At 38.3% G+C, this 18,342-nt stretch overlaps 1 protein-coding gene across 2 annotated transcripts in view; it reads right to left on the reverse strand.

The window, feature by feature from the left end:
- Positions 1 to 18,342, reverse strand: part of pex14 (peroxisomal biogenesis factor 14) — a 54,228-nt gene that overhangs the window by 18,462 nt on the left and 17,424 nt on the right. For both annotated transcript variants that reach the window (XM_056733811.1, XM_056733810.1), the window contains exons 3-4: positions 11,520 to 11,604; positions 1,651 to 1,776 (exon numbers count right to left, since the gene is read on the reverse strand). In XM_056733811.1, the coding sequence (XP_056589789.1) occupies positions 1,651 to 1,776; positions 11,520 to 11,604 (211 nt within the window). The remainder of the gene's footprint in view (positions 1 to 1,650; positions 1,777 to 11,519; positions 11,605 to 18,342) is intronic.

The following is an 18,342-nucleotide window of genomic DNA, read 5'->3' on the forward strand; positions in this document are numbered from 1 at the left end:
GTAAAATATTCCTTCACGTTACACGTTAGCCAGCGTGTGAACACAGGAGTAGGCATTTCAATTCACGCCTGGGCAACCTGGCAAGGCTCTGCCGACAGAAAGGAGGGTGAAATTATCATGCAAATGTTTAACGGCACTCCAAACACAGAAGTAATTAAAGCGAGCCTGGCTCTGGCAGGTCAACATGTCAGATACAAAATGCTCCATTTTGTAACATAGCGAGGTCTACAGAACAGGTGTGTTACTGTAATTTGTTCGAATCTGCTCTGCTGAATACAAATAGACATGCTTTCTTATACACAAGCAAGCACTTTTCTTTGGCTTGTAAAGAGACAGCGTCTTAGATTTCAGATCTATTAACTGTATGCGATGCAGACAAACATTGCGCAATTTGACCAGTCATCAGCATTAAAAACACCACTATTTACACTTTCAAAATGTAATGTATGGTTATGTTTACAGAAGCAAATTTTGTAAGTACTAGCCCCTATGTGCCCTTACCAGAGTGTGTAGGACACATTCAATGGCAGTTTGGGGGAAATTAAGAGTCCTTGAACTTAGCCGTCCATGACCGCTGTCCTACTTCAACCAAGGTCCGAACGAAGCTTCAGTACCTCACCACCTCCACTTTCCACTCCAGCCGTTTATCTGGTCACTTAAGGTGTGAGCCTGGCCTCCATTCCCCTTTTTTCCAATCTGCGCTCAAATTTATTGGGTTCAGAGAAGGCCCTACTGTCCTTCTGCCGCTAGAAAATAGAGATCAGAGTATCCATTACACCGACAGAGATGGATACGGTTTCCTATGCATCGTCCCCATAACAAGGACATCAAAGAGAGGGACCCCCTCTTTCCAAGCTGACCCCCACGAAGATCTCCACACTCTTCCCTCATTATGCCATTCTCTCATAGCCGTTTTGATATAAAACCCCCCACTCCAGTGGGGCCGGAGCCTAACTGCATGGCTATCCTATCAACATCACTTTCATTACAAAACATGAGATGGCGGGGAGTCAAGGACGGGGTGGCAATAAATGAGGGTGGAATACATCTGGAATCATTGTCATACAGGTTAAGCATTATGCGAACTTCATTCACGATTGGTAAATCAGCGGCCGGCCAGGAGCTTATAACCCGTGGAGGTAATAAAGATACAGGACGGAGAAAGAGCCCCTTCCCAGGCCAAACCCTTAGGCCACGCGCAGAGATTGTCGTAACGGACATCACGGCCATGCCGTCACCTGACGTGATGGAATTAGTTACGCGCTCAGGTAAATGGGATGTTGCCTGCCGCTCTCGCTCTACTGAAAGAAGAATAAAACCACAGGCTTAATGTAATAGTTGTGTTTGTGGAATGCTTATAAAAATGTCAGCGTGATTTTCCACATTTCCCAGAAATGACTTCTATGCATTTGGCCTGTTGTGAATTGATATACAGGCAAAGGTTTAACAGGATTACCGGAGCAGAGATGAGACGTCTTCAATGGGGGACTCATTTAATATAGTCACGCACCATTTGTTTGAGAAAATCTACTAGACTTGATGAGTCATGTTTAAGGAGCATTTCGGCATGGAAAACACACAGCAGGGGATGGGTGGATGGGTTACGGGGCCGACCACCTTTCCAAACAGAGGATTGTGGGTAATACTCACTGTAGGGGACAGGGGACAGCGGAAGCGGATGGATGATGTGTCCAGGGCCCGGAACGGTGACGGCCAGCGGCTCATCCGTACTACCGACTCGCTGGATGGCCAACTCCACCTCTTCATCGGTAAGACCTGCATAGAGAAAAAAATGACATGCATTTGTCAGAAACTGCCTCATGCATGTCAAAAGGCTTGTCACGTGGTACAGTCAAGAAATACACTAAATTCTTAATAACAACAATACCCACCAAGAGGTCTGTAATATGTTATAGAATGTGAATACAGTTGGCACAGTTTGCGTATTAAGCTTACATGAACAAAACATTCAATTAAATCATTCATCACAACTATAACCATGACAGCTCTAGTAAAAACATAACAGTCTCATGGTGTCCAAGTGTATGAGCTTAACGGAAAACAATATACCCGTGGACACCTATAGGAACGTGTCTTTGACTGTCCTGGCAAATAACTTATGATTAAAGCTCAGAAAAGTGGGTTAATGGCACTATAGGCAGAAGAAGTAGCCGGTACGAACAGCTCTGGAGGTCCAAAGCTCCGAGCTCGTCTCCATTACGCTCGGATCTCAAGAACAGAGCCTGTCCATTTCCTTCTGCTATATTTCCCCAGGTAGAGCTCAGCGAAACCCCAGACAGATAAAATGCATTATTTTAATTTCTTCATTGTAATGTAAATGTATTACATAATTTTGCAAATGCCAATATAATTTAATCTTCAGATCTTTTTTAATGATTTTAGCGGTGATTAAATTGCGCAGAGGTCCCTGATGGAAAATGACAGAAGGAGGAGAAAAAAATCTAATATTAATATTTCCTTTTGTGGAAAAAAGGCAGGTTTATTTCCAGCGCTGTTATTGGTCTGTGTCTTGTCTTGATTGAGCAGCACGATATGGACCCAAACAAAGCCGTAACAAGGCAGACGGCAACGAAAGACCGGAAAAACAGGAGAAGCAAAAGACAAAGGCGAAAAAAGCCTGTTAGTCTAATGTACTTCTGCTTTGGCATTTAATGAAGGCATATAAACGAAGAAAACATTACAAGCTTCTTCCGCAATTGGCACATAAAACCGGAAACCTTTAACATCTCCATTTAGAGCCAACGGTTTAAAAAGGCTCACATTTCTAATAAACCGTAACTTACACTTATCAATTTAATAAATCTACTGTATCCCACAATACATACACTCAAGCTGACCTTTGTTTGTCCACAGCACACCCGAGTGTATGACGTCTGTCATTGCGTATTTAGTCTCTCGCTCTCTCTCTCCCTCTCTGTTTACTGAAGATATTCCCCTGGGCATTTCTCTACTCTATTTCACGTGCTTTCATACAGCACGGCTGCCTGCCAGGGAGCCAAAAGGCTGAGCTTTGCTCCAAATTGAGCTGTTTAAAGAGCAGACAGCAAGCTGTTTTTGCGCTGTAATACACACATCATAAATGTGGCAAATGCCACTGCCACATGTGCTTAAACAGAGCGCAGAGAGCTGCGAGCTTGGCAGAGAACAGAACCTGAGCTTGTTCAGCCCTGTCTGCTGTGTACGGAGTATGAAATCACAGTCACACTTTACAGAGACACATTAACAACACATGTAGATGCGACAAGAGAGGAAATTTATTATTAATATTGTTAGTATTTTATTAGGGTTTTGTGATTAGATTGACATCTGTTTTTTGGACAGTTTACTGATTTTCAAGTATTTTTTTTATTATTATGAAGGTTTGGTGCCTGTTACCTAATTTTTTATTTTATATAATTTTATTTTTTATTTATCTATAAAAAATGGTTATTAAGTGTAAATAAATTGTATTAATAGTATAAGAATTAATATTGGTTAACAGCCATAATTTAAAAATAATTGTTGGCAAATACAAGTTTAATGAATCAATAAGCCACAGGACCTTAGGTGTCCAAAAATGGGTGGACATGGATGGACAAAACCAGTTTTATGGGTCGCTTTTTTCGAAATTGAGATTTTAACATAATCTGAAAGCTGAATAAATAAGTTTTGTTGGAGTTGTTAGAATAGGACAATATCTGGCAGAGATACAACCGTTTAAAACTCAGGAATCTGAGAGTGCTTAAAAATTTAAATATTGAGAAAATTGCCATGAAGTTGTTAATCAGGGGCACTTGTGACAGGTCATCCACTCACAAAAAAAAAGTTTTTAAAATATTTTAGATAGGAAATTTACAAAATATCTTCATGGAACATGATCTTTACTTAATATCCTAATGATTTTTGGCATAAAAGAAAAATCTATCATTTTGACCAATACTATGTATTTTTGTGTTTTCCTAAAAAAATCCCGTGCCACTGAAGAGGTTTTGTGATCAAGGGTCAAACAAAAGATATTTTGAAGAATGTCAGTAAACGAATAATAACGGTACCCATTTTACTTCCATTGTACAGAGACAAAACCAATGCAAGTAACAAAACCAATGGGTAAATCTATCTCTTTAGCGGTTGTAAAAAATAAACAATTATAAATAATTAACATTATAAATGTTTTCTGAGAAAATAAATTTATAAAGGTTTTTGAAGCCAAAAATGAATACCTTTCCTTTAAAATGACCGAAATCTCTTCTGCAGGTTGAGGTCAAAGTTAAAAGGAGTTTAAAAGGGGAGGCAGTGAAACGGCCCTGAAAAATCTTGAATAATTGAAGGCAAATATTGGTCATCCTGTCTTGCATGGCATTCAAAGTACCAGGAAGCAGCCAGGGCCATGTGCTGAGTTGGTGCAGTCAGTCTGTACCGTCCAATAAGCAATAATGTGTCCCTGGACTCTCCATTCATCTGACCACACCAGACTGGATGGTGGCAGACTATTGAATGAGACATGGAGGCCCCCCTTTCATTTCCTCCTACTCACCTCGCAGAAAAGAGCTGTAAAGACGTTCGTGCGTAAAATAGGTTTGTCTAAGGACATAATGAACAAATATGTACATATTTGTAATGTCATTTGAATTCTTAAATAGCACCCCCCTGCGAAACTACAAAGGGGTCTGGCGGGCATCAGAATAAGACGCATGCAAATTCATTAACCCGTTCGCTCTTATTTGGGTTTTTGGACTTGCTCAGCTGTTTTATTTCCATCTGATGCCTTTATTACAAAGAAAACAGGATGACAAATGAAAGACCTTTGAGATCCAATTTAAAAGACAGGCAACAAGAGTGAATTTTACATATAAAAGGAAAAGGACATAAAAAGGAAACGTGAAATTTATTAGTATCCAAAACCTGTAGAATGACCCCTCGGACCCCTATTTCGGATCGACCTGCCGGCAGATGAATTTTTTAAGACATAAATTACATCTAATGACGACACCGTAAAAAAAGGAACAATAATGGAAAGCTATTCTGTATTTCATTATACTGTATTATTTGGTGCACCTGATACACGCAGAGCCTGTTTATGAGTCACCATATTAGCAGATGCTCAGTCGAAGCATTTGCTTTGACCTTGCCATTCTCATTGGGGCATGAAATTACGGTGGTGGCACTGCGATATTACAGCTATAAATACTGTAAACTGCATATCTGGGCTACGTTTTCTATTGTCTTTCAACATAAACCTGATCGGTATTTATTTAAAGGAAAACCCATTGCTCCCCACATTATTTATGGCTCTATTTTCTGGGCTCTTATTTTCAGGATGCGTTTTTGTCCTTTTTTTTCAAAGAGTGATGAAACGACTCAACCAGCCATAAAGTGCAGTTCTCCAATTTTGGCACTTGTGAACTTCACAGGTTAAGAACAAGCTCACGGGGACATTCGAAAATTGCTTACTGAAACATTTTGGCTCTTAAAGATAACTGCTGTCTGAATTAAATTGTGTCTGGGTGAATACTAAGTAAATTCTCAAGATCCAATTGAATAAAGAAAAATACCAAGGGTCATAAAAAGATGGAGGTCACTGGTTTATAAAGTGCCCGAGAGCATTTCGTGATTGTTCGCAGTGAGATTTCACATGTCAAGTCCATGTGCTTGAGATCGCAAAATTGCTTGCCTTGAATAATGACACCTCTCATAGCGTATTCATTTATGTATTAAAAAGAGCACTCGGGTCTCATTTTCCTGCTTTATCACCTTCCGTCTATGACAAAGTGAACAGCGGCTGGCCTAGGTGGCGCCGTGGAGTAATTTATAACCGCACCTATCCCTTTGTCTTCTGTGCAGGCCATGGTCACTGCCATTTCTGTCCAAGAGGTGAGTCCCATCACATTTCTTGCAAATACTTTCCTATTAACATCTGGGACGATGAACCATATCTTTACCTTCGTAGGGTGAGTATCATTACATCAACAGCACATCAATGTCCCTCACGGCCCTTTGAGCATAATGAAATGACTACAGAAGGAACACTACAGAGGTCAGATATCCGGGCATCAGGCTCAGTGGCTTGCTTCGCTCTGGATGTCGCGAAGTTTATAGACGCAGTGTTTTTAAGAAACAAAGTTACTCACAGCACTTGTACAAACATGAGATACTCTCTTGGTAAACCGCATTACATCTCATTTCTAAACTTTCAATTGGAAACACATAAGATAAGGCAGAATGTCCCAGAATGCACTGAAGGGCAATTCCTGCGTTATGGACGTGACATAAAAATGCTCAGAGAATGAATTTGTTACGATTATATTGAACCATCTGAGTCTAAACATCAAAAAAGTCAGTCTATGAAAAAGGTATATATTTTAAAAAAGGGAAATAAACATTCATGTGACAAAAAAGGCCACGTTTTTTGGGAGACGATAAACTTTGTAGGATTTCTGTAAAATAAAATGCACAATCCTGAAGCAATTATTCCCAGTTTATAGAACATAAAATAGTTACTTTATTTAAATGTTCATGTGTCCATTTATGAGGAATATGTAGCGTTATGGATGTGACAATCCTGAAAATGACACTTACCAGACAATGAAAAATCACGCACTAAAATTAAATCAAATGCTTTACAAATTTGAAGAGAGATCTCATATGGATATTTGAGCCACGAATGTTCAAATCTGTGCTGTTACGCTAGTAAAAACCGCTGGTAAAAACTTTTCAGGTTGACATTTTCACGGATTTGCCCTAATGTCAATTATTGCGCTCTCTATCTGTTGACTTGTTATTTTTACGTATAATTGTACGCCACCCAGTTCTCTCTCATCACACTCCTCTCCTGCAAACTCACAACTAAGTTATAACATCATTTCTTTCACCATGGCACAGTAAATTTAGCAGAGATGCAGAAGAATAACTGGAATTTAGACTTATTGATTTAAGAAGTACACAGTTTTATCAAGCTGATCTAAGCTGTAACATGAAAAAATCAGCTGATTCTTAAAAAACACAGAAACTGAAAAATAGAGCGCTGCGTCAAATCAAACGCTGTGTAGATGAAACCCACCAGGTCATCATGGACAGAGACCATTTAAATGCTAATTCATAGATCTCTCTCAACTTTAAAGCCAGTAATTACACACATTTTCTTCAAACCAGCTCTCGTTTATAACACGAAACAACCAAAGCTGACATAATAACAACATATCCACCCACATCATGCTGAGAGATTTGTAATTGACAATTCACACTGTAAAATGACCTGCTTAGAAAACATTAGCACGTATCTATGAATGCTTACCGAGACCAATCAGCTTCCCCTTGAAAAGAGAGAGAAAGTGAGAACGGGGTGGACGTAACGGAGGTATCCGTCAGTGCGGATTAGAGCATAACGGCATGTAAACAATACGTGTAGGAGAGATTGTTGTGTAAAGACGGTGCAACATGTAATCAAAGCGCTTCCTATTTTCTCCTTCATCAGCTGCCCGCCGCCACGGCTGCCTGCTGGAGGAATCCAATTGAACTCCCCACTCCACCAGAAGATGGTATTGTTTTATTTTATGTGGGCTTTGACATTTCTCGTGGTTAATACGGAGCAAATCTGAGAAGTATTTGCATAAATAAGTCATTTAACTAGATTACAAATAAGGATGGATGCATTTCTTTTGGGTGATGTAAGAGATTGTGGTTACAGAGGTCGATCGGGAGATCTTAGGATAGGAGAAGATAAGGACTTTTATCTAGTGTTTCTTTGCTTTATGACAGGCAATCAAAAGTGAGCCTGTAATATTATTTTAGTAGTGAGACGAAACCAAATAGAAATAGTGCTTTTGGTGAATGTTTAACGAAACTCTTTAGCGGACCATCGAAAAAACTGTCATGTCATTTATAATCTAATACCTAACCAAAACTGTATTTAACAATTACAACCTAGGCTTAACCTTATCTTTAATTAGTAGGAATTAGCAATAAACCGAGACATGGAAGGTCACCTTCATAACTAGGGAGCCTTCATTTCGACTGGCATGTTAAAGACGCGCTTAACTACGAACAACGTCAATCAAATTAACGTTTTAAGCAATGACGCTGAAAACACTGCGGGAACAACACACGGAGCAGCGTGTCAAAATTGCTTCTGTGAGCTCAGCAGGGCTCTGGGAAAATGGTAAATTTCAGGAGAAATTTAATAAGGAGAAATTGGCTTAAGATTACTCAGCACTTTGTTTCTAGATTAGTCTCCCTCCTACCCTTCAAATTGCACGGGTTGCTTTCAGAGTGATACAACATTGTGACATAATTACATTGTTGAAGGTGAGGCTCAGTAGAAATGGCTCGGTGCTGACACAAGACGATTTTCTGGCGCATGCAAATTTAAAGCAAGTCAAAAGAGGAAAAAATAACGCTTGCACTTAAACAAAAGGTTGCTGCTGATTGCGTTCGCAATTAAAACATGAGGGTCATTGTGACTTGAATCCGAAATGCACGCTCACTACGTTCTCCGTCGAGCTAACGATAGACTTTATAAATGGTACGTTGTACGCACAAATCATTCCTAAATCATATTGGGTTAATTAAGTCATATGATTGATGGCGTGATGGTCCCAAGGGAACATCCATTGAGGGAATATTGAAGAGTTGTCTTTTTTAATGTTTAACTTATTTTCATAACTATTAAACAAGCGGCAATATCGCAGCAAAATCATCTTGGGGGTAGGCAGCTGCATCCAACCTTAAAAATGTCACGGGATAAACGAGAAAAAGGAAGAAATGAAGCCTTGATGATAACTTGTACGCTATGGTTGTAAACAGCTTTGTGCTCACAGATCTATCAATAACACGGTTGCAAGGATGGGTAATTAAAAGGCCAGTGACCTGGAAATAGTGTCCTCATTCAAAGATCTCCAAATGTCCGCATAAAAAATACAGCATCAAATTAAAATAGAGATAAAACAAGGCAGAGTCTTCCAGCCATGGATCCATTGTTGTTCAAACGCACCCTAGGGGCACATTGCCATGATACTGAGTACCGGCTTTAACCCCGTTCTCTATTAGAACCTGGTTCTGCCATTCAGACAGGGCTATCTAAATATACATTGTTTACACACACATTCTGTATATACATAAATACGAGTGTGAATTTAATATACTTTATGTATCAATAAAGAGTGGGGTCGCAAACACTGAAAATGTGAATTTTTTGTAGATATATAAAGCGTCTTCACAAAAATAACAGCAAGGAAAGCAATAACAAAGATTACTAGCTCATTTGTAACATCGACCATGTTAAAGGCATAGTTCACCCGAAAACGAAAATTTCGCTCTTCTGCAGAACACAACAGAAGATATTTTGAAGAATGTTGGCAACTTCTATTCTAATGACTTCTATTGTATGTACACAAAAAATTAAGACATTTCTCAAATTGTTTGTCTCTTTAACTCGTAAACTTTTTACAAATGTAACATTTTCACACAAAAATGTTCAAATTCTGAGCGATCAGGTTCAGCAAACTTGTGTGATCCCTTTCTTATTTTATATCAATAAAATGTGATTCGGGCAGCATTATCATACAACTGTATTAATGTGGAACCCATTGCACAATTCTAACTTCACATGGCGGGGGGGTTGACCTATTATGAAACAGTGGTTTGATAACATTCATATTAGATCCACTAACAGACGCCATAGAGAAAGCATTTGAACCACTCCAAATATGCCTGTAATAAACCACAAACATTATGGAAATGCTCATTATCTATGAATACCTGCAACTGTATAAAATCCTGCATGTTTATGTTCGAAAGAAATCAAAATTTTATCACAAACATATTGCACGTTAAGCTGCATTACCCAGCTGTGAATAATAAATGAAGCTGAACTACTCCTAACAATAAGCCCTGACCAAGAAAAATGTTAGAGATATTGAGAAGTCATAATAGATCAGGGATGTGAACAACAGCAGCCGGCAACTATGGATTTTGTCTCTGGTTACCTCCACCGGTCATGAAGCGATTAGGATTGCTTTTCTATGTCCCTCTAACAAGCACCAAACAGAGCCTAAATCCACCTGCTTTTACCATTAATTCAGTGATTTCTTTACATGTGCCCAGATAAAAAAAATACTTTTTTTTATTTAGAAATTATATTTAGCTTTGAATCACAGAGATTAAAAAATATGAAAAGCCAAACAGTAAAAATGATTTTCATTTTAAAAAAGAAATAAAAGAAAAAATCATGAAAGCAGGGCTGTGCTGTGCTGAAAGATTTACAATTATCAATACTCCGCAGGGACAGATGAGTTATTGAGTTATAAAGGACAATGCTGGTCTTGCTAAACTTAAATGTAATCAAGATGAGACTAATCTGACCTTTGTGAAGGACTATATTTTATTTAAAAAAATGATATGCATTTCAGCACCGAAGTGATCATCATTTTATGTGACTGATTTTAAAGTTTTAAGACCTGCTTGCAAAACACTCAAATAAGCCATAAAGTGAGATAGATTACTTTGTGCCTCTCCATTTACACCCCCCAAAGCGATTCACAAAACACCACAATGACATTTTTTCAGCGCTGGGATTTCAAAAATGATCAAAATACAGCGTATGAATTGGTTTCCGTCCAGCAAACACTCAAGCCGGCGATTTGATCTGAAAGGGGTTTGTGCTATAGGAGAGATAACGGTGGGTTATGCATCAAACACACATATTGATTGATACCTAAACTGCTCTGAATTTAGAGTGAATGCATATGTATGCTCACAACACGTTACTTCTCTGGTCGATAAAACTTTCCGATGCATTCCAGTGCTTTAATATTTATGATAACAGCTAAATTAAGTAAAAGCTTTAAAATGCTGGAAGGTAGCATAATTGACAATTCCATTGAAAGTGCATGAGGGTTTGTCAATATTAATTTTCCGGATCCCAAAGAAGCGTCCCGGCTGATGGGTCATTTATCCACACAGCTGGGATCGAGCTCTCTGCAGTCCCATCGACCCCTACCTGACCCTCCAGGGTATGCAGTGGCCTCGGCCTTTGACCTTTAAAAGCAAATGACCTCATCCCATGAAAATTTTGGGCCAAAGTGGACTTTGGACTTCATGGTGTTTTAGTCCCCAAACTGAGCTGTCTTTAGAGGGATGGTTCTTCCAAAATTAGCCAGTGTCTTTCTTTCACAGAACAAAAAAAGTTCTTATACAATGAGAGTGAATGATGACCACAACTGTCAAGTAAGATGAAAAACAACGTAAATGTCAGCCTGCTCTCCACAAAAAGCTATCATATGGTTTCAAAGACTCTTAATATTGTGCATTAATCAAATTCAATATTATAATGAATGAATATATTTTTTGTTCTTTTGGAGCTTGACAGGCCCTAGTCACAATCCACTTTCATTGTATGGATAAGAAAGGTGGGAAAATTGTCCTGACATGAAGACGAGTCCATTTTTGGACAAACTTTCACTTTAAGATGCAAAACCACACTGATTTTACTCTTTAAAAAAATCAGATCAGATCCAGAGACTCACCTTTCTTCTTCAAGAAAGCTTTTCTGGTCGCTAAAGGACTTTGGCGGACTTTCTGGTTGTGTAAAAACCTCACTGCCGTGGCAATCTGTAAAGCAAAAAAGATAAAGACGTCTTAAATTAAAACACACAAATGAGTTACGCAAAGTCGTCACTAAACGATAAGTCGTCTCAAGAATTCTTACAAGGCGGCTGAATTATTCTACATTTCCAACTCTCCGAGGTACATCATCAGTCAACTACAGGAACTTATAAAAAAAGGCCCTCCCCCTCCCAATAAGTACACGGAGGCCAGACCACCAAACCACTTTAGAGATAAATCTAGGAAATGAGTGAATCAGCAGTTATAAAATTATCCCATCAAGGTTTGCTGAACAAATGGGGTATGGAGTTTAATTTGCCATTATCCTCTTTAAGACAAACTCCTTGCCTTAAGTGATCAGGGACTGAAAATCTATACTTAATGCTGAAGTGCCCATCTGTATCTAATAACTGCAGAATACCTGGCTAAAAACTTCAGCGATTCTTAAAGAAGAAAATGCATTATGATCAAATCACCCTGGCTGCATGTTGTAATGACTGAGTGTTAATGCACAAGAAAATTAAATATCATCAGAACACGTGTAGTTGGGAGTGCAGTGGCGTGCTCATCGATTCCATTGCCTTTCCCTTCGAGATGCGCCTCGATCCGCTACTTTAGCTCGCTTCGCTTAGAATTAAACAGGGGTGTCTTCCTCAAACACCATTATAGCGTGAATTTGAATTGAGGGATCTGAAGTGGGGCTTTTAAAGAACAGATAAACATGAAATAACATCTGGAGATAGAGGGGGGGGAACGCACACTCAAGGATAAAGCCGAGCTGCCTCGTTATCGCACCTGTGGTCCCTGTGATTCAATTGTAAAAGTCATCTCTCTAATAGGTTGAAAGGTTTTGATTACTCTTCTTTTTCTTAAAGCAGCAAAAGATAAAAAGTGATTGAGCACGCTGTCTGTGGTAATCCGTTTTAGGTAATGCATTGCATATACTAAAGACCTGTTTCAATCCAAAAGGACTGCATTTTGAAAACGGGCCGAGAAGAATGTGTAATAGTCGGGCCCGCCGAGCGTCCCTATAATTCTGCGGTGACAAATCAAGACAAAGTGATTCGGGGACCCGGTTTTCCTTTCAAAAACGCATCGTATTGATTTCATCTTAAATTTATGGACAAGAACTTTGACTTTGTTGGCTTGGGCTGGAAGATGAACATGCGGGGCATGCGGGGCGTGAGGTTTTGATTACCGTAATTGGAATAACCTAGTGGGCAGGTTTCATTTGTCTTAAAAAACGTCTGCTAAGAATAAAAATCTTGGTTTTAGAACACACGAGAGACAAGTTCAGATTAACGCGACCTTAACGGAGCCGAGGTGTTACGCAGGGGATGCGAAAATATCTGGATACACGTTCAGACCAAAGGCGAATTAAAATCAGTCGCCCGGAACCTTTATTGTGACTGATGGATTGGGATGTTTGCGTATGACAAAACACATTAAAACACCTGTTTCATAAATAAAAATCTGTATGTATGAGGTCTTCCCGTATAAAACGTAAAGTTGGAGAATCACGCAGTAAGCGCCTTTTACGATCCGCAAACACTTTTTTCTCTCCGTTCATTGCTCGCTCTATAAACATCACGTAAATTGCATCAACCATCAATTTCCTTATTCGCTACACAAAAATGATGTCAGAGACGCGCTGCGCGTACTGTAAATCACATTTTACAGGAAAAGAAAATTCTCAGTTGAGTCACCGCCAGCAAAAACCAAGGCAAACGGATGTTTCATTTAAGATTATAAAGACAGAGGGGTCAAAATCTCAGCACCTCTGCTTGAAATACGACTCCTTTTTGTGACCGAGACTCGCTTTTACTTGGATGGAAGGGGCAAAGCATTCTTGTAAACACTTCTTTAAAAGATGGGATTAAAGTGGGATAACAAATGAGGGCGATGTCCATTTATTTTTCAAGAGTGTTACGTTTGATCTTTGGGGAGAAGAAAAGTGCTTTTCTTTGCAGATGACACGGCTGCTTTATGCAAGTTCCACCCAGACATCTCAATCAATTATAACCACATTGCCCAGATTTTAGTCTTGTCTACTTATTGACGTATAGATCATGCTCGTTGTCGTATAAGGTAGCAGCGCACAATTGCGCTTTTAAGGGGTAGAACTGCATCACGGCGTGTCAGTACAAGACGCGTTCGCTTCAGCAAGCAAAATATGAACTCAAATTAAAAAGGTGGGCGCGTGTTTCTTCGCTGAATACCAGTAAATACTCTTTGTTAATCAACCATTATTTTCTAGTGTTTCTTGTAAGGCTAAAATTGCTAATGCACGGAAAGTGCTCCCTGTTCTAACCAATAATCTTTACAAATGAGATGAATGACCAAGTGTCAGGTGGAACCTAAAAAGTGGTGAAAACTCAATCATAGGGGCCGAGCAACATTAAGGGCCACGTCTGGAGACATGCCTGCCGTAAACATGATGACTGGACAAGGTCCTGCGAATCGTACGCCTTTGGTTATTGAGTTTGGATCGGACCGAGTTTTAACAGAGCACTTTTCTCCAACACTCACCTTAAATTTGGAGGAGGTGGTCGTTCCCCTTAACATGATGATATTGATCGCCTACGATGAGTCAAGGCCATGACTCCTTATTTGGATATAATGGATGAAGGAAATATAAACGTCCTATTAGGGAAGTCAAAAATTTAGGGCAAAGCCCATTTCCGTTTTCTTTAAATACGATTAAAGTTTAAGATTAAGGGTGTAATATATTTAAAAAGAAAAACGGAAGGAAGGAAACTGGAGATTCCATTTTATGATGGATTATATACTACCAGTCAAAAGTTATAAAATATGTAATAATAATTTAGTATTACTTTATTTTAAAAACGATAAAATACAAACTAAAATGACAATAAATGTATTTTAGATAATAAGCCACCTATTGTAGCGCTTACAGCACGCACATTCTAAAATGCTTTTATAACAGAAGTTATTGAGTGACTCTTTATCAGCCTTTTCTTCAGTGTCTGACCAATTTAAAAAAGTTACATAATTCAGTTTTAATAATTTAATCATTATTGAACAAAAGTACAAGTAGGCAAAATTTACTGTTTAGGGACACTTGACTGGTCTTAAAATCTTTCCATTTACGTCTGCAAGTTTGAAATTACTCATGTTGGGAGAAATGTAATTGGACCACCATACCAATTTATTTATTTACAAAACAAATAATATAAAACAAGAAATGACTTAAAAAAAATATGATCAGAAATACTGTAAATCTGGATCAAATACTGAATGCGAAAAAGCAGTCAATAAGAGCTCAGAATAGAAAGAAACTCCTTTAATATCGTTTTGAAAAGCAATCTAGAGTAAGCTGGTTGATAGTTCATTTTTATTTGAAAATACTAAAATATAACGCATCAAATTCTAACCTTATATAATACAATAACATAATATGTAATTATCTTTTTACATCAATTCCAAAGTTATATTTTTGTTGCGATAACTTTGCTATCATTGTTCTAAAATGTAGAATAAAAATAAAAATGATTAAGTGAGCCAAAACTTTAAATAGTAATGTCTAACTGTCTAAAAACTAATTTGAAGTATGTGAATCATGCATTCCACTATCAATTTGTCATGTGCACCTCATGTAAATCATATCCCTGACATTACAAACCAGTTATAAAAAACGTTTTTTAAAGAAAACTCCAAATAAAACTGACTTTAGATTAGCCTTCAGGCTGTTATTTAATTGAGTGATAATCAGTTTATTCAATAATCTAAAGCATCTCCACTGACATTCATTCATCAAAAAACGGCCTCTTGACACACCAGTGTACCTCTGCGTTACAATTTGTTTAGCTAACCTTGAAGACTCACCTTGGGAGACGGCTCTGGTAGAAGTTTAACAAAACTCTTTTTTCTCTGTAGAGTTTGGTGCACTTAATATTTAAACTCATATGAAGGCGGTGTAAAAGCGTTAAATGAGGTTATAGACACAACGCACGTACGGCTGCTACAGGACTGTTGACAGTAATGACCCCTCTGTTATAGAGCTATAGTAGAAGGTGGGGGCCATAAGTTGGCACTTAAAAGCAAAGGGTAAAGGAAGCTAAAAGGAAATCATTAGCAGGTCTAGAGATCCAGTCTCAGCGTGAATCAATTCATTTCAAATTGCCCTGTACATTTGTGAAGAAGCACCCCTGATATAATAAGGGCCTAATAGACACTGATCCAATTGTGTTAGGTTGGTCTCAGATTCCTACAAAACAATGGTTTCAAGAGAAGAGAGAGAGCGTGAAAGAGATTGTAGCCGACTTTCTATATTAATTAACCCCTCGTGAATGATTCCACGACATAGATGGATATCTACCACGCTTTAAGCTCCTGGAGTTTCTGAAATTGGCACGAGGGCTTTATGCAGTCCGATGATTCCTCTTAACGCTTGATGGGTGGATGTACAAAACGGCGTTTTTAATCTTTAATAATTAGATCTTAAAATGCCCTTCTAATTATGACAGGTTCAGCTAAAATTGATCTTCACAGACGAGACTCCGTCGAGAGCGGCCAAGAGAAACGCACGTGCCAGCGAGGTCGATTTTTAGAACGTAAATATATTTCTTTACATGTAAATAGATTTGTGGAATAAGGAGATTAAGCACATTATCGTTTATACTTGGAACATTACTGCACGATCAATTATTTCCATTCAACATCTTAAATAGGAGCGAGCAAAGAATATTTGCAATATATGACAGTTTTGAAAAACTATACACTGTAATCACAGCATTATCGATATAATCCTGTATCATACCGTCCCTACTGACTCTCACCCTGGTGTGCATGAGAGAGAGAGAGAGTTCATCTAAAACAGCTGTATAAAATCAATCTTTACTGATCAGACCCACACACCCGTATGACACATACATTACATAGCACATATCAATAAACCTTTACCATCCCCTACACTGTATCACACTGCATCAACACTTTTGCTTCTATTTGGCTGCGAAGGACAGAAATCTCGATCTTTTATGGCAGTCCTTAAAGTTCTGCCCTTTTCCTCATCATCACAGAGATTCCAGAAGTCATTCTGCCCGGACTTCAGTGTAACCGTGCAGGCTGTTTACGGCTGTGAACTACAGAATGAAAGTGCATAAAAAAGAAAATCTCAGTCTGTTATCTTTTTAACCATCTTCTTTATGAAACCAAATCCACTTTCGAAAGGTCACGTTCGTGATAAATAGATATATGCAAAAAGAGCCATTACTGATGATAAAGTAGAGCGACACACATTCTCCATGTGCTGGGAAGTGGATCGAGCGCACCACAGAACTGATATTTAAATCACGATGACGGCAAATTTTTACGAATGTTCTGAACTTTAACGACTAAAGGTCAGAACGAATTCTACTGCTAAAACAAAAAAGGTGTGGAAGAAAGAAAATTTTCAATTTGGATTTGTTGAAAAACCAGCATATCGATGCTGTCCTTCTGAAACCTTGTATTTCTATATTTTGCAATAAATTATTATTATCAGACTCCCTTTATGTTTGTCACAGGGTTTTGCAAACATACAGCTCAAATAAAACGTAAAGTGCTTGTCAACTTTTATCCAACACACTATGCAAAAAGTGTTTTTTGCAATGCAAAGATAGAAACATTAAACTGAAACAAATTTGTATCACAGTAATTACTAAAGTCAGTGATGCAGTGTAAAAATATTTTTGACAGAAAATAAAAAAGCAATAATAAAATGCAAAAGTGCACATAAATGATAATATGTGTGTGATGTCTATGATACACAAGTTCAACAAACACAGATATACGTCAGCGACTTTCCTCGCTCGGCTCAAGCTAATCTGTAACACTAGCCTAACTAGTACTCAATACTTTCGATTACGGACCTGAAATATTTCTTCTTAACATGCAAATCAATAGAACACGGTAAAGCACAGCATTTGCTGGAAACATTTCTGTTAATTTGAGGCAAATTTATCTTAATCGTTATTATTAACTGTGTGGAGATACGTCTGGCCATCACGTGCAATCATTTGTTTTCTTTAATGAGAGAGAGCCGAGAATTCATGGTGCCAGAATTACACGTCAGAAACATTTAACTGGCTTACTAAGGTGCTCCGTGCAGAACTAATACTTGTTCAAATGTCGATTTCACCGCGACTTTGAAAGACTTTGGGAAAAAATGTCCATTTCAATGTGTTCATTTTATTCAATCTCTTCAGAACTGGAAAAAAGATGACCACATCTGACATTAACTTGGTTAATAAATACAAATTGCCGCATGAAAAGCCCTGACATATTGTTTATGGTATAATTCGACTTCTTTGAAAAATATCCTCTAAAATATGAAATGCGTGATGCGAGTTGTGAGAAGACGGATTGCTAAAGTCAGAAAAAGAGAGATAATAGGAGATGAAACGGTGGCCCCTGGACTCACCAGCGAAGGGGGAAAAATGGTACTTAGCCCGGCTCACCGCAAATATTCCAGCAGTAATCCAGTAATGGATACTTCCTCAGCTCCTCAATTGGTCAAAATGTTTTCATACAATAATTTAATTCAGAAACACTTTTACAAAGCATGAGTAATCAATTTTAATTAGTTGATCCCCCCACCCCAATTGTATAAAGTTTAATGTACTGCCATCGATTCTCTTTGTTCTTTAATGCAGTGCTGCTTTCCTGTAATTTGAGGCGTTTTTTTCTCTACTTTTACAGTCAATGATGACATTTGGTGACGGGCTGTTCAAAATGTCTCTG

The sequence above is a fragment of the Triplophysa dalaica genome, chromosome 20 (genome assembly GCF_015846415.1).
Source record: "Triplophysa dalaica isolate WHDGS20190420 chromosome 20, ASM1584641v1, whole genome shotgun sequence".
NCBI lineage: Eukaryota > Metazoa > Chordata > Actinopteri > Cypriniformes > Nemacheilidae > Triplophysa > Triplophysa dalaica.